The following is a 22,548-nucleotide window of genomic DNA, read 5'->3' on the forward strand; positions in this document are numbered from 1 at the left end:
TGGGCCTATTGTAAAGGCATACGTGGTAAAGGCATGAATGGGTCTGTCGTACAACCGTCTGATTGCACCAATATTGCCCACAGCATTTCAAAGATAGGCCACTATTATGCAGGGATAACTAAACTTTTGCTGTGAATACACACTTTATGTAATGGATGGGCCACTGTTAGCAGGGGTATCCAAGCTGTTGCTAAGAATACTCCAAATATGTCAAGGATGAGACAAATAGTACAATAACAGAATGCAGTTAAGAATGCCTACTCTTTGCCAAAGATTGCCCATTATTATGCCAAGCTAAGTCAGAATGTTGTCAGAAATGCCCACTACATGTGAAAGGTGGTTAACCATGACATTATAGAGGCCCATCTTTAACCATAGGTCGGGTGAACAGAAGTTGCCTCTTGCAGTAATGAATGGCAATGTCTCCAGCCAGAGATAACTATGTCAAATGAGAAAGTAGCTTAGTGAATTGCTCCTTGAAGCCTACGCTTCCCAAACGACATTAGTAGTTATAAAAAAAATTAAACAACACGAATATCAGGTGACAAAAACAAATCAAAGATTGTGCAGGTGTCACTTTTTTCATAATTAAAGCTCTGGCTGTGCTAACTTTTCTACTCTACATTGCAAGGTCTTGTAACAACCTGAAAAACATCTACAAAGACAAGGATGCTTGTACTCTCAACAAAGATAATCCCTCACATAGTTTGACAGTTTACAATGAAAGGACCATCTCTGTCCACAACACCATCTAGGCAGTGGTCTTGGAAGGACGGTGTGGCACTGGATTTCATGTGTAAATGGGTCTCTAGGATTGAATTGCTGATTCTCCCATAGTGGCAACCTCTCCTTTTCGGGTCAGGTTTCACCATGATAGCAGTCTTGGCAAAAATACTCAAGTCAGTGCAGTAACACAGCAAGCATTTTTCCAAATAGGCCAGCTTCACCACACCTCTCATACATCTTGACTGCTCTTCACTTGGCAACTGTGGGCACCATCATCAATTCAAAGAGGGAGTAACCAAAGGCCTCTTAGGAGTTTTACCAACATGCAAAATGCGTCTGTCAGACTTGAGGAGTAATTATGGAACTGAAATCCTAATGCTCCCATACTGTAAAGCTGTCACTGTTACCCAGAAGGGCCATCATCCTTAAACCCCTCTCCAATGTTTGCACAGTCTCCCACCACATGACGGCACAATGGTTCTGTGAGTTACATACATATTTCTGATATATTGTGTGACTTATATGTAACAATTTTGAATTCTGGTAAAGTCAACTCAGCCTTTCATCCGTTCAAAGTTTTTTGGTAGAAAATGTTATTCCTTTTGGAACATTACAATGTTCAACATGCAAGATCAAAGTTTAATTCGCTAACTGCCTTCATCAGTATGACCTGCACATATTCATTTGTATCAAAATTAACTTCCTTCTACTTCTTAATATCAACTCCACTGTTCGTTCCTTAGGTGGTGGTGATCTGTTCCCTATGTATACTCTGCATTATCCTTATCTTTCAGTTTAAATGCTACTTGCCACATTCCCTCCATTAATGTCTTCCTCCAATTTCCCCATATTTTCCAGTATTTCTGTCGGCATACTCCTTAGTCATTGTAATAATGTTGGTGGTTCCTCCCCACCCTAATATCTTGCAGTGTCTCTTCTCTCGACTGCAACCCCCGTTTAACAAATAATTTTAAAACTAATAGTAAAAGTAAAGTAGTAATTTCAAATAATAAAAAAAATAGTTTGTATTCTCTTAGACATTCAGCAACATCATCAATGGTGCATTTTGCAGTGGGACTCATCACCTTTTTGAGTCTGCATTTCATCATTCCCAATATTGCTGAACCACTGTAAATTTCACAACAGTATAAAAAAAGGTCCCCAACCTTGCAACTACATTAGAGTAAGCATATTTTCTTATCTATTCTACCAATTCTATGTAACATTTCTTTTTTATAGTATACCCTAAGCCCGAGCTTTAATTAATATTAATCTGAAGCTCGCATTAATCGATATTTCTCTTGGTGATCTAACTATTTATTCCCATGTTTTCCAATATCTCGTTTCCATTTTTGGCTTAATTTAGGCATTTCTTTTTGCATACTTATCATAAGAGAGACAAGGGGCCTTACAGCCCTCTAAGGTTGATGCACGGATCATCCTTGAATTGGGTAATAGTAAAATCATTATTATTATTGGTGTGCTCTCAGCTCAGTCATCTACCTCCTCCTCACTGTCACAAGTCAAAACGTAGAGGTCTGAGGGTTAAGGCTTTCCAGTTCAGGCCTCCCATATTTTGGTTTTGCTTTACCTCTTCAGACTCAGGTTCTAGTCCCCCTCATCTACTACTTCATCTCATATGAAACCTTCGACTGTGCCTAGTTCTGTCTCATGGGGGCTACATAAACAATGGACACTACAAGATAAGTAAGACCACAGTTTGCGTTAAAATACAATATATATTAGTACCACACAGTATAACATATTGTGACAAAGCATACTGAGAAGGCTGTCTTGTGGGACCAACTACAGAAACATGTCAGGAGTACCCACCTGCAATAAGTCCATTTCTAGTTTCTCTTTCTGTATTAGTGACAGTCATCAAATTTACTGTTGTCTTTTGTTCACCTTCATTCACGAAACAGGAGTCAGCACTGCTGAATTGAAATTCTGCTTAAAAAGATAAAAACATGTATTTCATAAAGTAAATGGGTGTAATATAATCACAATATAGGCATCATTAGGAGCTACATAGAGTTGTAACACTGAGGTGGATATCACACCACCCAACTACAAGTGCCCCAGAGTTTCTGGACCTGGTAATCCCAGGCCCAGAAACTCCGCACCTACTGAACCTGCAGATTACTTGAGGATGAGATTGCAGAAAGAGATGCAGCATATAGGATACCGTACATTAGACGCTGCACTTAATGAGAGCACAATAATTCTTCCAATTAGGCTACGATTTTTAAGTACGGGATAGATCAGCTACGTGCAAGTTGGAGGAGACACAGTACATCCCAGTTAGCATTGGCCAGAAGTCTCTCCTGTTTATTTCACAAACCAGTCTCAAAGTACCACTCAAATAACTTTTTTTTTTTTTTTGTTTAATTTCTTTATTGAGGTTTCAACATAGTTAAAAGGCAAAACAAGTGCTCGCAGGAGGTTTGTACATGACAATAATCACAAACAGGAGTAAGCATTAAGAACAAACTCCACACTGATAAAACATTTTAAGCTTAAAAATGCTAATAAGGAAAATAAAAAAAAATACACAAAAGAAATAAAGCCAACATCCTGTGGTTGTTTGATCAGCACGCTACTTCACAGATGCATCTGTAACTCATACGCAATTTCGGTTTGTGCAGTCTGGGTACATAAGTACTTCGGCGTGAAGATAAATCTGTTGGTGGTGGGTCTCTCTGAGGTATCTGGGGTGTCTACTATCAGATAATTAAATGATCCTCATTGTGCCTCTGTCATCCGTTTTCCCTTCATCCACGTACCTTCATCTACCGTGCTGAGTCATCAAAGAATATAAATTCCAAAGAGAACTTCTATGCGTGAGTAACATTTGGTGTTGGCAGATATATAGTTACTAGTTCGATGTCATGGAGACATATTATTGCCTGTGCTGGCCAAAGCAAGCACAAGTATGTCACACTGCATTTGTGCCTCCCAGCCCCTCTGCGTTTACAAAGGATAGCACTTTCAGGTTCTCCCCACTTAAGTAGGTCCCACTCCCATGCAGACAATAGCGGGGACACACATGGTGAGGTGTATTTTGGCCAGCAAAGCCATCAGGAGGTGTTTGGCTCTGGGAATAAGACCTAGCAGATATCTCTCCAGCTGGAACATACAGAATAGGTTTGTAAAAGCTGCTACTCGTCCATTTTCTGCTAGAAGGCACACATGATCGGGCATAGCCATAATATATCGATAAGTCCACATTCTCTGCTGTAAACCCGAGATCCCTGTGTATCATTTGCCTAACTAACGTAATGTCAATCCTTTTCTATGCCAATAGCACGACACATATTGACACCCCATCACGCATACACTGAACAAACCATCACACCAGTCACACACACAAAGTCACCACTAAAACACAAACACTGCACACCCACCATCACAAACCACATTCCCAACCACAGAACAGCACCATCACCAACTCCACTACAACAAACTACCCACAATACACACCATGGCACCCCCTAAGCACCTCCGCTTTACCGACATGGAGCTAAGGGCCATGGTGGACGAGATAATGAAGGTCGAGCCACAGCTATTCGGGGCACAGGTGCAGCAGACGCCCTTGGCCAGGAAGACGGCGCTATGGCAGAGGATCAACAACAAGGTCAACGCAGTGGGAACCCATCCACGCACAAGGGATGAGGAAGAGATGGAACAACCTGCAGGGGAAGGTGCGCTCCATGGCATCACAACACAACATTGCGGTACAGAAGACTGGCGGTGGTCCCCCACCTCCTCCCCCCTAATACACCAAGTGGGAGGAGAAGGTCTTGGCTAACCTGTACCCGGAGGGCCTCACTGGACTCCCTGGAGGACTTGACTCGGGTAAGTCAACAACAATACCCTGACAGTCACTACACCTGTAATGCCTTTATTATTCCATCCCTCTCACTACCAAAATGCCCACATCTCCTACCCAGACGACGACTCCCAGACACTCCTATCCATGTTTCCAGCATGCCCACAACCCCCCATACAAATCACTATCCAGCCCCCTGTGCACAGTCACCAACCCATGCATGTAATGTCGGGAGCACTACAACACCCAGAATGCACCACCACCCCCTCACTAAATGCAACAAAAAGAACACAAAGGGACCCTGCATGCTACTACGTGGGAAGGTAACCACCAATTACTGCTGAGCACTGCTGCAAGGGACAAGAAAGTGCAGGACACCCACATCTCTATTCTCTCACACACAGGTACCACCACCCATGCCCCCCGGACGGAGATGTCAAGGAGCGCCAGTCCTCCACCTGAAGACGAAGGCCCCACTCAGGAGAGTACAGAGGGATGTCTGGACACAGAGGAAACCCCTGGCCTATCCCACAGTCCTGGACAGTCACCTTACAGAAGCCCCGCCCGGGACACCACTGACACCCTTGCCACTCAGCCACCACCATCATCTCTAGCCCAGCGCCCGCACACCAGTGTCTCCAGGCCACGGACTGGCTGCCTACATGTACAGAGGCCCAAGTTTCCACCCACCACCAGGCAGGATGACGAAGGTCCCAGTGCAAGTGGGACTGTCAGACATGTGCAGGGGACACAGGCACAAGGGGCTAGGGCCACTGGGAGGGTATCAGTGGCCCAGGGATGTGGCCCAAGGAGGGATGCTGCTGCCCAGGAGGTCATTGTGGAGGTCCTGGGAGCATACCACCATTCACGGGACAGGATGGGCCAGATCCTGGCCGCGTTGGAGCAGAATCAGAGGCTGTAGGTAGCACACCACCAGGAGGCCATGGAGCAATGGAAACAGCTCAATGCCACCATGGCCTCCATTGTAGGGGTGCTGCAGCACAAGACCAACATCCAGCCTGAGTCCTCCACCCACTTGCAGACCATAATAAGCTTGTAATGACACATAGCAAAACCACCTATATTTATATTCAGGGCATTCGATTGAATAAATTGGTTCAATGCAGATTTGTTTCCAATGGAACTTTCGAACAGTTATTTTTCTTTTGCATCTCTTGGGTCTGGACTTATATCCTCCCCAGTCTCCTGAAAATAGCCAAGGTAAATGTGTAAGTTTTCAATACTTTGCTCAACAACACTACAGCAGAAACAAAAACATAATCAACTTTAAAGCAAGCTCTTACAGATATAACAGTATAGTGAAACGTGCATAGCAGAAATGCAGAGAAACATAGAATATATCTTCAGTTTCTGCACACCCTAAGTGATATAAAGGTAGACCCAGTCACTTTGTGCTGCTGATTGATCAAAAGATCCCACAGAACATATGCCTTATGAATATTTTACTACATTAAGCCTTATGAATATTTTACTTCATTTTCTAAAAGATGATATTTCTCTTCTGGGAAACAGCATTATTAACAACAGCACAACCACAAAACTCTTTAAAATGAAGGCTTCACAACGAAACAGTCTTTACAACGACGGTTTTTACATCAAATGCCTTTATGAAGTAAAGGCATTAAAGGAAAAGGCATACTCGTGGTAAAAAATGTATATGTATTTGTAAGTAATTGATAGGTAAGTATTACGTATTATAGATATATGGGTGGGTACAGGCTTTGGGATACCAAAGGTATTTTTTGGGTTTAGGGTGGGTATGGGGTTTTGGGTAGTAAGGGTATTTTTGGGGTTTAGGGTGGGTATGGGGTTTTAGGTGGCCAGGGTATTTGTAGGGTTTAGGATGGGTATAGCTTTTGGAATGGCAAGGGTAATTTTAGGGTTGGTATGGATTTTTGGGTGGAAAGGTAAATTTTAGGGTTTAGTTTGGGTATGGGTTTTGGGTGGGAAGGGTATTTTTATGGGTTACAGTGTGGGTACGATTTGGGATGGCAAGGCTAATTTTAGGGTTTAGAGTGGATATGTTTTTGGGTGGTAAGGGTACCTTTAGGGTGGGTATGGGTTTCGGGATAGCAAGGTTAATTTTTTGGGTTTCGGGTGGATACGAGTGTTTGGGTGGTAAGAGTAATTTTTGAGTTTAGGATGGGTATGGTGTTTTGGGTTGGAAGGGTATTTTTAGGGTTTAGGGTAAGTATGAGTTTTCGGATGGTAAGGGCATTTTTATGGTTTAGGGTGGGTATGGGGTTTTGAGTGGTAAGGGTAATTTCTAAGGTGAGTATGGGTTTTTCAGTGGAAGGGTAATTTTAGAGGTTAGGGTGAGTATGGGTTTTTAGGTGGCAAGGGAAATGTTAGAGTTTAGGGTGTCTACGGATTTGTGGGTAGTAATGATACATTTAGGGATCAGAGTGGGTATGGGTTTTTGGGTGGTAAGTGTAATTTTAGGGTGGCTATGGTTTTTTGGGTGGTAAGGGTAATTTTAGGGTTTAGGGTGGGTATGTTTTTGGTGAGAAAGGTATTTTTAGACTGCGTATGGGTTTTTGGGTGGTAAAGGTAATTTTAGGGTTCAGGGTGGGTATAGGTTTTGTGATAGCAGGGGTATTTTTAGGGTGTTGAGGCATATATATGTATAAAAACAGAAATAGATTTACACTTACCTGTTAATTGTTTACCATGAGTATGCCTTTAGCATGCATGCTTTTACAACAAAAATGTAAGTAAGCATGAGCCCATTACACACACACACATATATATATATATATATATATATATATATATAAATCACCACCCGCTGCTAATTCAGTAGCAGTCCGGGTGTGGACCTGGCCATCCACCAATTATTTCACAATACTTCTGGTACCATACAGAAAGTTCCCGGGCACCAAATGGAAGTCCATAATGCTTTATTCACCAATACTTCCTCCCACTACAACGCATTTCAGCCGTAGCCTTGCTCACGTACTGTTTGAGAGTATATTGCACACAAACTATATACCACTACCTGCTGAAACACAAAGAAAAGACTACAGGGAAACATGGTTACCCTGCACTGTGCAAATATAAACGCCATCTTGAAATGTAAAAAATCAATACCAAATGCTAAAACGATCTTATAATCACAAATCCATCCACATTATTTGTTCTTTAAGCATCAATTAAATATCATCATTTAAATAATTAAAATATTAAATAATGTTAATGTCCAAAAAGATCCATAATATAAAAGCATAATGCAAACTGAGTATCCTTATACTTAGGAACATTAGATGGGCATTAATATGCACATATTCCTTAATATTAATGTGTTACTGCAGAAAAACTATGGGGGTGATTCTAACCTTGGCGGACGGCGGAGGCCGTCCGCCAAGGTACCGCCGTGAAATGACCGCACCGCGGTCAAAAGACCGCGGCGGCCATTTAAACATTTCCTCTGGGCCGGCGGGCGCTCTCCGAAAGAGCGCCCGCTGGCCCAGAGGAAATGCCCCTGCAACGAGGACGCCGGCTCAGAATTGAGCCGGCGTAGTTGCAGGGGTGCGACGGGTGCAGTTGCACCCGTCGCGTATTTCAGTGTCTGCAAGGCAGACACTGAAATACTTTGCGGGGCCCTCTTACGGGGGCCCCTGCCGTGCCCATGCCATTGGCATGGGCACGGCAGGGGCCCCCAGGGGCCCCGCGGCACCCCATACCGCCATCCTGTTCATGGCGGGTTTCCCGCCATGAACAGGATGGCGGTAGGGGCTGTCAGAATCCTCATGGCGGCGGAGCGCGCTCCGCCGCCATGAAGGATTCCCCCGAGCAGCGGTAAGTCGGCGGGAGCCCGCCGACTTGCCGCTTCTGACCGCGGCTGAACCGCCGCGGTCAGAATGCTCGTGGGAGCACCGCCAGCCTGTTGGCGGTACTCCCGTGGTCGGTGGACCTGGCGGCCACCGGCCGCCAGGGTCAGAATGACCCCCTATATGTCTATTGCTACCTACTAACATGTGAATACACCCCAAACCTACCACATCTACCAAATAAATATACCATAAGACCAACATAATACAATTAAAAATGCCAATTAAAAATACTAGCAAATCCATGTCCAGCAAATTTGATTAACCTAAGTGCACATTCATCTCCGCACTCAAATTTAGTCCCCCCGGGCTCAAGGTGCTAAGCCTAATGATCATTTTGGATTCTAAGATTCTCATCTTTTTCTCTCTATTACCTCCCCTCATATTAGGTTTGATCTGATCTATGACTGCAAAACTCAACAGCCTCTCATCCCCATTGTGTTTTTCATGGAAATGCCTTGTCACTGGGTATGTTCGATCACAATTACGAATCACTCGAATGTGTATTGCAATTAAAATGTCCTCGGATTTGATGGGTCCAATGTCCATTGTCCCCAAGCACCTCAGAACAATTACTGCTATACTTGCATGCTTTGCACTGTCTACAACAGAAAAAACAACCAACAGGATGGTCTAGAGACCTAGCTCTAACATTATCACTGGTTACTCTGTTGTGACTTAGATCCTCTCTTAGTGATCTACTTTTGCGAAAGGTGATCAAGGGCACATTGGAAATAACATTGCTTAAAACAGAGTCAGTCTGTAATATATGCCAACTCCTGTTCAAAATCTTTCTCAAGACTTGTGACTGGTTGGAATATGTTGTGATGAATCTCACTTTTTGCTCACTTACATCAGATTCCATCCTCAGGTATAGCAAGCTCTCCCTCTTTATATTATCAGCCTTTCTTTTAGCTTGAAGGATCGTTTTACTGCTATAACCTCTCTCTTGGAAGTGTAAGAGCATATTTTCACTTTCTTCCTGATAATCCCCCAAGTATTACATATCCTGCAAGCTCTCAAAAATTCCCCAAAGGGAATACTGGCAATGAGATTTGGTGGGTGGGCACTGTTCGCATTGAATAAGCTATTACCAGCTGTGGATTTTCTATGTAGTTTGGTCCTTAATGATTGTTCTTGGACCATCACATCCACATCCAAAAATGGAATCTGTTGCTTACAGCACTGTTCACTCAGATTAAGTTATAGTCATTTCTGTTTAGAAAGGCTACAAAACTTCTTGCCATTTCTCATCCTCTTTCCAAATCACAAAAATGTCATCTATATAGTGGCACCATAAAATAACCCTTTCATCATAGTCTGGTGAGCTCGTAGATATCTGCTCCTCCCACCAACCCATAACCAAATTCGCATAACTAGGTGCAAAACAAGTCCCCATGGCTATACCCTGTGTTTGTCTGTACAGCTTGTCATCAAAGAGAAAAAAGTTATTACTGAGACAGAAGCTGATCATATCACAAATCATCTCTGTATGCATCAAAAATGAGAGCGATCATGCCCTAAAAAAATGTAGAATTGATGCCAGCCCCAGGTCATGTTGGATGCAAGTATAAAGACTGGTGACATCCATAGTTAAAAGGAGATAATCATCTTCCCATTGGATTCCATCAATTATCCTCAAAAACTGCATTGTATCTTTTATGTAAGATGGAAGACTCTCTACAAAAGGTCTCAAAAAGTAATCAATATACCTAGAAGTATTCTCCAAGAGAGACCCTATAGCAGAAACAATAGGCCTCCCTGGGGGACTGGCACTGCTTTTATGTATTTTAGGTAATAGGTACAAAATGGGAATTACTGGTGAGTCACATTTAAGGAAATGATACTTCTCCTAATTTAGTAACCCTTTGTCCCTCCAATCCAACAACATTTCAAAATATTGAGTATTGGATTTTTTAACATCCATCAGATTTACTGGTATGTAACAGGTATTGTCATTTACCTGTCTCAATCCTTCTGCTATATAGGCATCCTTATCCAAAACAACAACATTTCCTCCTTTATCTGATTGTCTAATTACAATGCTACCATCATCCTTTAAGCCTTGTAATGCCTCACTTTGTACCTTAGTCAAATTGTGTTGTTCATTCTTTCTCATTTGGTATCTCACTTTCTTCAATTGCTTAATAACATCTATTTCAAAGATATCAATGGCCTCACATTGTATAGCAGGTAAAAATACAGATTTGGGTTTAAACGAAGTAGGACACGGGCAATCCAATTCAATGCCCAGGTCCACTAAGTTTAACACAGGATCTTCATGGGCTTCAATGCCATCATGTAAACATGATAGCATATGCAATGCCTCCACATCCGAGATAGTTAATGTACTGGCAGTATGCTTATCACCTCCTAGCACCTCTGAAGTAACTTTTGTGTGAAACCATTTCTTTAATTTTAATTTCCTAACCAAATGAAAAAGAGAAATTCTTGTCTGTACATAATCAAAATCAGTCCTAGGGCAGAAAGATAAACCTAATGCCAAGAGGCTCGTCTCTTGTTTGGATAATGTTCTCTTTGATAAATTTACTACAGTTTTCACATCACTTTCCGGGCTCTGGTTGTTACACCTGTTTGCCTGAACTCTTCTTTTCCTTGCCCGTATCTTTGCTGACCGGTTCCTCTTCCTCTGCCTCTTGAACCCCTGCCCCGTTGAGGAAATACTTATTTTCTTTGGTCTGTCCTTCCCTGATTTAGAAGGCGGAATTGTTTTAAAAAATTAGACCTGCTTGCATTCTTATCCACAGCCGGTCCTTTCTCCAGGAGGAAATCAGATACATCAGACTGGTTCCCGTCTGAAATATCACTCTCTTCTACCTCCGACGTAAAATCCCTATTCTTATTCTCAACTGTTAGTTCTTTTTCATTTTCTACATACATATGATCATATTTACGGTGAAAAGTTAAGATCCTGCCAGACTGATACTCTTTAAAGTCTCGTAAGAACTTGCGTTGTTTTTTAGACATAATTTCTCCTTCAAAACTACTTAGTTTTTTTCTCCAAATTCTTCTTAAATTCTTCTATTGCATCCTCTGAAGTAAGCGACACAATCTCCACTGACACTTTCTCAATCTCCTCCAGAATCTTCTTCCTATCCTTTATTGCGTATTTAATTAAGATCTTCATCATGTTCAATGAAATGGTTTTTGAATTCTCTGCCCACTCCGCAAGCATATCAGGGTACGGGCCTTCGAACGTAGGTATAGTGTATATTCTCAGACCTCTCTGTACTCTTTCTACATCAATGTACTTTTGTAGAGATTCTGTCTCCCACCACTTGGAAATCTCCTTTCTCGACAATTTTTTTTCATTTTTTTCATAAAGTAATTGCAATTTGAGTTTTGAACCGCCATTAGTATGACTGTCCATTCGTGCCTTTGTGTCCGTCATATGAGCAGAAAAAAGTTTGCTGGACTTTTCTTTCCGTCTAACCTCTAGGGAGGAAGCCATATTGGTGACAAAGATAATGGACCACCAAATGTGGACCCACAGTATCTATGGTCCACTCTACCACCACAAGTTTGCCTCGATATAGTACAATCCAATTGTAGAGGAAATCATCCACTGGATACTCAAAAGTTTCCTTATTACTTAAGCCCCTTTTCGTTCAGTTTTTAAGTGATTATTCAAAACGTTTCTCAAACCATTTTTTAAATAATTAATTAACCTTCCACACAGGGGGCAACTTGAATTGTAATTAGAAATGGACTGGAGAGAGTAAGGTACCGCGCAATACAGTTATAATTCTTGAAAAAGCAGAGCTTGCATACCTTTGTTCCAGTTAGTCAATCAAACCATAATGGGAATACATGGCAAAGAAACCATAAAATTCGCAACTCAGTATTGGTCATAAACTCGGGCACTTTCGTGACACGTAGGGAAAAAGTACCCCTTCCCACAGGTCTTCCAGTTACCCTAAAACCAGCCTGATACGTCCAAATGGCCGCTTCTTATGGTTTCCTCCTAACCAATATACTGGGTACCTCACGGGCCGTCTATCTGGTTTATAAATAACACAGGAGCACGTCACAATGATCTTGCCCCACCCCTCTCGTGCCTTTCCAATGCTCGTATGCACACCGCGGGTGAGACAGAAAAACTTAGTCACGCAGGTCTTCTGTTTGTTTAAAGCTGCTAGAACACCCGCATGGCCTCATATTTCAGAATATGCCAAATGCCTCGCAAGCCACCTGCTGATTAGGAACAAACTAGTAGCGCCCCACCGCGCTCGACTCCTTAAATGCTCCTGTGTGTTTAAAGCCAATACGCACGTTGTTTGGTTTGAGTGGTGGAAACACAGAACCCGTACCTCTCGGGTCCCGGGGCCAACAATGGATTAGCTCTCCTACTAATGGCTGATCACAAAACAACTTAAGAGCGCGTTACAGCAGTCTTTCTCCGCCGCGCTCTCCCGTCTATTTAAAGCCAATACACATGTTGTTTAATGTTGCGTGATGGAAACACAGAACCCATACCTCTCGGGTCCTGCAGCCAGCAATGGATTAGCACTCCTGTAAATGGCTCATATGCCGTTTAGTTTGAAAACAATCACCAGTCTCCGTCTATATTCCCAAAGTGTCATCTTCCAGTGACAATTCAATCGTAAATCTTCTACATCCAACGAGGACAAATAAACTTGCAGGAGCCTCGGGGAATTAAAAATAAATCACCAACCACTGCCAGACATCCGAGGCTGCTAATTCAGTAGCGGTCCGGCGTGGACCTGGCCATCCACCAATTATTTCACAATACTTCTGGTACCATACAGAAAGTTCCCGGACACCAAATGGAAGTCCAAAATGCTTTATTCACCAATACTTCCTCCCAGTACAACGCGTTTCAGCCGTAGCCTTGCTCACGTACTGTTGGAGAGTCCCGGGGGGACTAAAGTCGAGTGAGGAGATGAATGTGCACTTAGGTTAATCAAATTTGCTGGACATGGATTTGCTAGTATTTTTAATTGGCATTTTTAATTGTATTATGTTGGTCTTATGGTATATTTATTTGGTAGATGTGGTAGGTTTGGGGTGTATTCACATGTTAGTAGGTAGCAATACACATATAGTTTTTCTGCAGTAACACATTAATATTAAGGAATATGTGCATATTAATGCCCACTTCCAGCACTGGCTGCACCTACGAGGGTGAAACACTTCTATATTTTTCTCTGCTGAAGAAAGGATTGACCTAGAGACACGTGTCCAGAGATGATTTTATAACCAAAGGCCTGGAATAATGAAACTGTTTAAAGAAATCCACTGTGAGTTGCTGGCTTTGCTTTTTCTTCCCGTTTAATTAACCTGTTGGGAGTGCGCTTTCACATGAGGACAACTTCGTTTTTGATAACTAACCGGCCCGTCCAGTCGGGAAAGCAGCACCACTGCACATCGAAGCAGGTCTGTGTGACTAAAAATGGATTGTCACATAAGAGCAATCAGGTTGGGCTATTCACAGCAAATCTGACAATTTTACTTTGGATTCGCCTACATAGGTTTTGCACTTGGGTTCATTATTTCGTTTGGCTCCAGCAACCCACTTGGGGCAAAATTAAAAAATTGCAGGACCACCATAACCAGCATGCACTGTACTCACTTGAGAGGCCCACTGGGGCTGACTGGTATTTAAAGAGATTAATCAGGTGCCTGCAATTAGACAAGCTGAAGCCATGCTGGTCTTTTCAACAAGAAAGAAATGCCTGGAACACTTCCAGCACTGGCTGCACCTACGAAGGTGAAACACTTCTATATTTTTCTCTGCTGAAGAAAGGATTGACCTAGAAACACGTGTCCAGAGATGATTTTATAACCAAAGGCCTGGAATAATGAAACTGTTTAAAGAAATCCACTGTGAGTTGCTGGCTTTGCTTTTTCTTCCCGTTTAATTAACCTGTTGGGAGTGCGCTTTCACATGAGGACAACTTCGTTTTTGAGATATATATATATATATATATATATATATGTATGTTCTAAAAGTAAATGGGTTTATTATTCTTACCTGTAAAATGCTTACATTTTTGTGGTAAAGGCATTTGTAATAAAGGCATACTCGTTGTAAAAAACAAATTGCGTTATAGAAACTTTCGTTATAAAGTCTATGTCGTGGTTCCAGAATTGTTATAAAGGCATTTGTTACTATTTGGGACCGCTCCCTTAATGAAACGTGCATTCCAGGTGTGCAGAGAAACATAGCATAAATCTTCAGTTTCCCGAAGTGATATAAAGGTAGACCCAGTCCCTTCTTGCAGCTGATTGATCACAAGATCCCACAGAACATAAGCCTCATGAATATTTTTACTACATTTTTCAAAAGATGACATTTCTCTTCTACATTCCTTGAACATGTCCGTGCAAGGTTTGGATACGATAGTGTAGCACCTGGATCGATCAAGGCTCTTAATGATTGACAACAGATTTGGGGACAAGCTGGCGATAATATAGGAGCAAAAGTGAACATTTCTGAACAACCTCTCGCAAGAATGCTAGTTTATTATTCCTCTACATTGATTCTCGGGTTCAAATTTCCTGACACAATTAGATTTCTTTCCTTTAGAAGACCTACTCCTACTGCACTAACTGCAGTGACAAAACGCACGTGTTCTGTATTCCACATTTGATTCAAGGGCTGTAATCTCACTCACCCTTGTTTCCTTCCTCTTGTTCCACCTCACTCTTGAAATGTGCTTCTGCTTTGCTGTTAGAGTTCATCGAGTTTTCATGAGTTGAAATTGGAATGTCTGTACCGGAGAGATAATAAAACAAATATATTTGAAACAGAAATATATATTGGTGTTGACCAAATGAAAAAGTACTTTAGCTGAACAAAAATAGGGTGCGAGATGTGATAGGAGATTTGGGTGGTAAAAATAGGACACAGACTGGTTTGGTTGCTGGTGAATGTAAGGAAAGGATAGTGTAAACCACTACTGCAGACAGTGACTGAATTTAGCCACTTCGCTAATTCCAAATACTTCCCATACTCATGTTTTCACCTGCTCAAAATAGGTGGAAAACATATGTGACAAAGGGCCCAGAATAGGGAATTTGCATGCTTTAATGGGTCCAGTAATTGTGGAACACACGTTAAACCCCATTCTAGGCCAAAATCACATAATAGGTGGTAACTGGTATGGTGATATCAACTGGTATCTGTAACATCAGGGATTAAACTACACCCCCTGCTTACTGTCCATCTCGTAATGAGGGTCTTAGCTTACAAAGTTCTATTGCTAGCCAAGTTGGGAGGTTATTACTTAAAGAAAGAACCTGTGTAATCTCATCTCACATTGAGAATCAACGTGATATGAGATTAATACATAAATCAAATGACCCCCCGTGCAAGTTGAAGAAAATATGCTCATTATAATTAGTGTGTGGCACAATTTGTACCCATTCCCTTCCCACACAATCTTGTACATATTTGAGTCACTAATTTAACTTAAGGTGTGCTGATATTTTAGTTCTAATGGGCATGAGGTTGGTCTTAAAATTATCAGGGCCCTCAGGGGGGGGGGGAATGCTCTATATTCTTCTACCTGATTGAATTGTGCATCCAAGATTGCATGGGTCTCTGTAAGAGTGCGCTTTTCTTCATACCAAGTGCACATCCTCTTTGTTCAACATCCCTGTCCGCTACGTTCTAGTGAATGGAGGTTATGGGAATCACATTTTTTGGAATATATACCAGTTTCGTTGGACATATGGTTATTGAATATATTCCTGTAAATGTCTGGCAGGGCATTGTGAGAGCTAATTACCTCTACGTACAGTTGTATACACATATATATGTGGCTAGGTGACAGGGTATATATTGTGTCCCATAATGTTTGAATTTATTTCTGCATGCTCTATTCACATCTCTAGGTTAAAGTTTTATTTTTATTAAGAAAGTAATTTTAATTATGTAAGAGAACATGCAGAAATAACTCCGCCTCCTTCCTTCTTAAACCTTCCCGGACTGCCACCACTACGATGGGTGCAAATGAAAGAAAATGTTCCTAACTTATGCTAGGATCTGTTTTCAAATCCTAGGGACAGAGTGAAGGTTGGTGCTCCTGATGCTATGTTTGGGGTTCTGAGGGGCAGGAATTCTGCAGAACGTGCCGGATTGTTACAAGAGGATCAAAGTGGTCTCAGTGAATGTCAAATACATATGAAAAACTTAGATTACTCTGCTGATAAGGTGCACACACAATTTTAGAAAGGAGCAATTTGGGGAAGAACGTGGATGGTGAAGGAAATGTGACTGTGGAAACCTAGTTTCGGGAAGCTTGCAGTAACATATAAACTTGAAACGCTAACTGAGGAGCGGATTAGGGTTTAATTTCTACTATATTGTAACAGAAAGAAAGTATGAGAGGAATTATGGATAGAAGATGAACCACCATTATGTGAAGTATTACTAGTAGCAAAAGGATTGGAACACATGATGAAACGTGTGGATGAGATCAAACAAGATTATGTGAATGGAGTAGCAGTGAATGTTTTGAGTACAAACCAAGCTGAGACTGTGACGGTTAAAGATACAATATTTAAGGGGCAGTGTTTCTCATGAAGGCTGATGGGACACAGCTAACAAGAGGTGAGAGAAAAATACAACAAGCATGGGAGAAAATACATTATATGAATTGCTGCATGGGTTTTATCCAATGGAAAACAGAAGGATGTAATTTCCTGAGACAACTTCTGTGTCTGAGGAAATTTTGTTATAGCTTGGAAACAAAAGGCATGGTAATCCTTTGGATTAGGTCACCACTAATAGAAGAAATATCAAAATGATATTTGAATGCTCTTCATACCTGAGAACGTTTTTGAACAAAATTCCAAATGTAAACTTAAGCTACACAGAATTAATTAGACCAGTATGTTATGGAGGACAGTTTCAAGCTGCCTAAGGTTCACAATAAGGTAGTGCTACAAAAGCCTTAGGTTTCTACTAGAGGGAATAGCATTATGAGATAGCCCCTTCAAAAAGCTCTGTTGTGTTTTAGGACACTAATACCCACCCACAAGCAAATTGAGGAAGAAGATCATTTAGATTTTGAAAGAATCCACCTAGAAGTGTTCAAAGAGAAGTCATGATATCTAAAGACGTATGTACACAAAGAAAGATTGGAAAAAGAAGCAGTACCTATAATGTCTGAAGTGAGAAGATGATTGTCGTGAATAATTGGTATGATTGTGTAAAGTATGATTATCTGAATCACAGAGGCGGGGGGTTAGGGTGTGTGTCCAAGATGGCGGCGAGATCGGACTCTTGGTGAAGAGCTCCCTGTGAAGCACCAGCTAATCCTGAGTAATCCTGTATAAATTAGAGTGATCTATGCTGTGAAGTATGTGCCAGATGGGGTAAGAAGAGATTCATCTGCAGGGAAGACACAGGCAACGTGGTATTTTGGAATCCAGCATAACTCAAGCCAAGTCGGGTGGAGGGTGGAGAACAGCCGCCGTGTGGCCAGGGTCACAGCCTATGGCGCTGGCCGCGGGGGCGACCTGTTCATGCAGAGATGTGCTGGTGTGATCCGAGGGGAGAAAACCATAGTGCACAGTGAAATGACCACAATCAGCCACGCCAGCCTCAACCAAAGGTGATGGCGGATCACTGGCAGGACTGCACCGGAGGGGATGAAGACCTGGACGGGCCAGCTGGGAAAAGTGTCATGCCGGTGAGGCCTTGCGCGGGCAGAGCGACGCCACACAGAGGGGGGCCCTCCTCCTTACTTACCAAGAGCAGCGAGGTTAGTGGAATACTTCGGCCATGGGGAGCTGAAATTTGGCAGAGGACAGACACTGCCACTGCCAGGCCCGCCCACACAAGCCCAACGAGGAGGAGACCCCGGGGAGCCTTCTGGGGCAGCCACAGAGTATTGCCCAGGGGTGAGTAAAGGACTCCCCAAGAGAGTCCCGCCCCAAAGCCCTGAGAGAGAGAGAGACAGAGGCTCGGTGGAGGGACAGCGGCACCTCCAGGAAAGGTACGAAACAGTGTACGGCTTAGCCCCCACCCCCCATCCCAATCACAACAGGCACCAGTTCCAGGAGCCCCTACCCTGCCAAGGCAAAAATAATCTGTGGGGTATGGATGGGTGCACAGCACTTTGCTGACGTGGAGGGGGGCACTGACCTGCTTTCCTAAAGATTGGCTTTGGTGACCTCCCCCTCACCCCCCGAGCACAAGAGGGGCATGTATGTCAATAGGGGCCCGCAACAGGTACCATGCAATAACTCAGCGGGTGGAACACAGTCCTCCCTGGGGACAAAGACTAGAGAAAAAAGAGGGAACAACCTGCCAATGAACTAGGAGAGTCACAGGCCAAACAGTATTAAGAGGCACGGAGACTGGGAACGGCACAACCGCGACCCAACCGATATCAGTCCCCCAGCCCTATTGACGGGACCTTGCTGGTGGAAAGGGGGTCGGGATGAGTCCAAACAGCCAAGCGGCCCCCTTTAGAGATGTCAAAAGAACCCAGGTAAAACAGACTCGTACGCACATCCTTTCTGCCTGGGGGAAAAAAGTCCCTGGGGCGGACACTCACATGCCTGTATACCAGACACATGCCTGCTGGAACTTGCCAAGACGTGACGGATAGCCAACCCTATTGTCATAACTGCACATTTTTCGGAACGCAGGCCTAGGGAGGAGGGGCGAAGAAACGCTAATCCAAAATTCACCCCAAAAGTCCCCAAAACTCCCAAGTGACCAGCCAGCCAATAAGGCAGTATGATGAGAGAGAAAGATCAGTGGCCACCCCATCAGGGGAAATTAGACAAGTATGCCGGACGAAACTAGGCCAGAGCCCATACAGTCAGGGCCCGATAATGCTGCACTCCTGCAGATAATACAATCCTCCCACACTGCTCTAGAAGAGGGCCTGGGCGAGGTGAAGTCTGAAGTCACCCTCCTCCGCCAAGACCTGAGAAATTTGGTGGAGAGGGTCACAACAGGGGAAACACGCATCTCAGAATTGGAAGATACGGTCCAGGCCTTTAGGAAAGAAATGGTAGAGATGTGCACAGTCTCCAGGGATGTAGTGTGAAGAATAGATGACACTGAAAACCGAGCATGAAGAAATACCTGCCCTTTGTGGGTTTTCCCAAAGGCATAGAAAGTCCGAACATGCAGCACTTCCTGGAGGACTGGTTAAAACAAACATTCCCCAAAGACAGATTTTCACCCTGTTTCATTATCAAGTGAGGCCCACCGAGCATTGCGTAATAAACTTCCACCAAGACCAGTTATAGCTCGGTTCTTAAACTACCAAGATAGAGACTTAGGGCCTGATTACAACTTTGGAGGAGGTGTTAATCCGTCCCAAATGTGACGGATATACCACCAGCCGTATTACGAGTTCCATAGGATATAATGGACTCGTAATACGGCTGGTGGTATATCCGTCACATTTTGGACGGATTAACACCTTCCTCCAAAGTTGTAATCAGGCCCATAATCTTTTCAGAAGCCAGGAAAATGAAGGAGGTGCAACACAACAACTCTCAAATACAAATCCTTCTGGACTACACCCGCGAGGTCCAACTCCAAAGGGGTACTTTCAATGCCATTAAAAGAGAAGTACACGCCCTCTAATTACAGTATATGTTTTTTTCCTGCTAAACTGAAAGTACTGTACCAAGGCAAGGCACACTTTTTCCAAACTCCTGGAGAAGCGTGGGAATGGCTGGAGGAACGGCCCCAAATGATCTACATGGGGGAACAGAGATCCAAACGAACGCAGTCGCAGCAGAAGACTTCCTTCCTAAGGAGCAGTGCATGTCCAATAGGAAGGGCCAAATCCCCACAAACAAAAAGGAAGCACGGGATGGCTCCCACCACAGCAAATGTGGTGACATACTCATCTTCTTCAGTGTCAGAGGGAGATGAACCTGCAGCACAAAACACAGTAATCACTAAATCACTGTCACCTTCCAAAGATATTCTTGACACAGAGCAAGACTCAGCACCAGATTCCCTGCACCTCCTAGGAGAAGTTATAGACAACCTGGAGCAAATGCCCCTGGCACCGGGCCTCTTCCTTCAGATGACAATGATTGTGACACTATAGATCACAAAATCAAAGTAAGCAACAAAGGGGCACAAAGGCACAGACAAGCCCTACCGAGCGGTATCAGCCCGCTGGGCTGGTTTAGTCAGACATCAGTCAGGTCTGATCCCTGAGCCATCATGCTCCGGGCCACTCTGCCCCACTTGGTTGAACTAAGTTACAACATGTGGTAATATTCAGGCAGGGGGGTAGGACTACAGACCTCTCCGATCTCTGTTGAGTAGTTGTAATGTTTGGGGATATGCATGCTCACAGTGGGAACTAGGGATGCGGGTGGGGGGAGTAGGGAGGCTGGGTTTATACTATGTTGAACGGGGATTTAGGCACAACACGGAATGGATCAAAGCACATGAATAGACCGAAAAGGGGCGCGCATGCTGACGCTGACTGCACCTGTTTACACAGGAGCAATGCCCAGTGAATAACAGGGGACAATTGTAAATTTACAGCGTTGTCCTGGAATGTTAACAGCTTAGGTAATAAGTTGAAAGGGGGACTGGTGGCGACATATGATAAGCGACACAAACCAGATGTAGCCCTACTCCAGTAAACCCACTTGAGGGGCTTGCAATGCAACTTCATGGGTAGGGGAGCATACACCATGCTAGCGCATGCAGGGTTCACTAACGATTCCAGAGGGGTGGCAGTGCTAACGAGGAAGTCTCCCCCTTTTACTACAGAAAACATTTAGAGAGACCCTAATGGTACTTATGTAGCGGTCAAGGACAGGTGGGGAAGTAGGGAGGTGACCATCGTGTTTATGCCACGCCCTGCCTCCAATAACAGACCTATAACAAACTAGCAGAGATCCTCTTAGAGTCAAATGCATCTCTTCACCTTAAAGGGGGGGGGGGACTTCAACAATCTGATAAACCCTGAAATAGACTGTTCAGGATCCACACCTACACACTAGCGGGAAAACCCCCTGGTGGGTTTTGTGAGAGTTATGGGGTTGAGAGATCTCTGGTGACGTCATCACACAGACACCTGACAATATTCTTACTTCTCTGGGGCACACAAGGTATTTTCCCGCCTAGAGTACACCCTACCTCCGGCAGGCAAAATGGGAGAGATAGAGAAGGCAGATTACCTGCCAGGGGGTTGTCAGATCTCCCTCCCCTATGGCTGGCAGTGGGAACTGGACCCAGGCAGATGGGGGACTGCTGGAGATTGAACACTTGGGAACTGAAGGATAAGTAGGTAACTCTGGAGATCAGGGTTGAGGCTGAACTGTATTTCAAAGAGAATAAAGACTGTCACGTCTGCAATTGCAGTCTGGGAAGCATACAAGACGGTTCTCAGAGACAGGGCCCAGAACATAATCACCCACAAGAAGAATAGGGAGAACAGGAACTGGAGACCCTAGAGCACCCACTGTTGGAGCTGGAGGGGAGATTAACAATGAAAGATGATCCTTCTATTCTACGCACAATCATGGTGCTGCGTAAGTAGTACCAAGCGCTAGGAAAGAAGGAAGCTAAAGCCCAGCCTGTGGTGACACAACATGGCCTGCATGCGGTGGTCGACAAGGCATACATGATTTTAGCTTGGTTAAGTAACTGAGAGATGGAAGCATGCAGGGTTTATAAGATACACGAGCCCATGGTGAGAGCTATACTACCGACCAGAGAATAGCTGGTGAGTTAGCAAAGTTCTACAGGGATTTATATTGAGATCACAAGCTTGCAGAAGCATCCCAAATAAGGGACTATTTAGAGGGAGTGGAAATCCCACACTTGTCCCCAGAAGATCGGGACTGCCTGGAAAGAGAGTTGGACCTGTCAGAGATCAGAGAATCTATGGGCAGACTGAGGTCAGGAAAAACTCCCGGACCTAACCGTCTTCCCATGGACCTCCTAAAAAAAAAAAAATGCTGACATCCGATGTCTCTATCTCCTCAACTTGTTTAATGAGGCCAGAGAACAGGTTACCCTCCCTTCGTACTTACGAAGGGCAATGCTAGTGGTGATCCGGAAGGCCAAGAAACCTCCCACATAATGTGGCTCCTACCACCCTGTTTCCCTCCATAACATCAAGATGAAGATCATAGCAACAATATTGG

The 22,548-nt window shown here is 43.6% G+C and overlaps 1 protein-coding gene across 12 annotated transcripts in view; it reads right to left on the minus strand.

Annotated features, from left to right (window-relative positions):
* LOC138296269 (zinc finger protein 888-like) overlaps positions 1 to 22,548 on the minus strand; it is a 360,730-nt gene that overhangs the window by 197,800 nt on the left and 140,382 nt on the right. For 7 of the 12 annotated variants that reach the window (XM_069235235.1, XM_069235234.1, XM_069235230.1 and 4 more), the window contains 2 exons: positions 15,069 to 15,164; positions 2,560 to 2,676 (listed from right to left, as the gene is read on the minus strand). In XM_069235235.1, coding sequence (XP_069091336.1) covers positions 2,560 to 2,676; positions 15,069 to 15,164 — 213 coding nt within the window. Of the gene's footprint in view, positions 1 to 2,559; positions 2,680 to 15,068; positions 15,165 to 22,548 lie in introns of all 12 variants that reach the window. The other 5 variants (XM_069235236.1, XM_069235231.1, XM_069235228.1 and 2 more) reach the window with 1 other exon arrangement.

Source organism: Pleurodeles waltl, chromosome 5 (assembly GCF_031143425.1).
Source record: "Pleurodeles waltl isolate 20211129_DDA chromosome 5, aPleWal1.hap1.20221129, whole genome shotgun sequence".
In the NCBI taxonomy this organism is placed as follows: Eukaryota; Metazoa; Chordata; class Amphibia; order Caudata; family Salamandridae; genus Pleurodeles; species Pleurodeles waltl.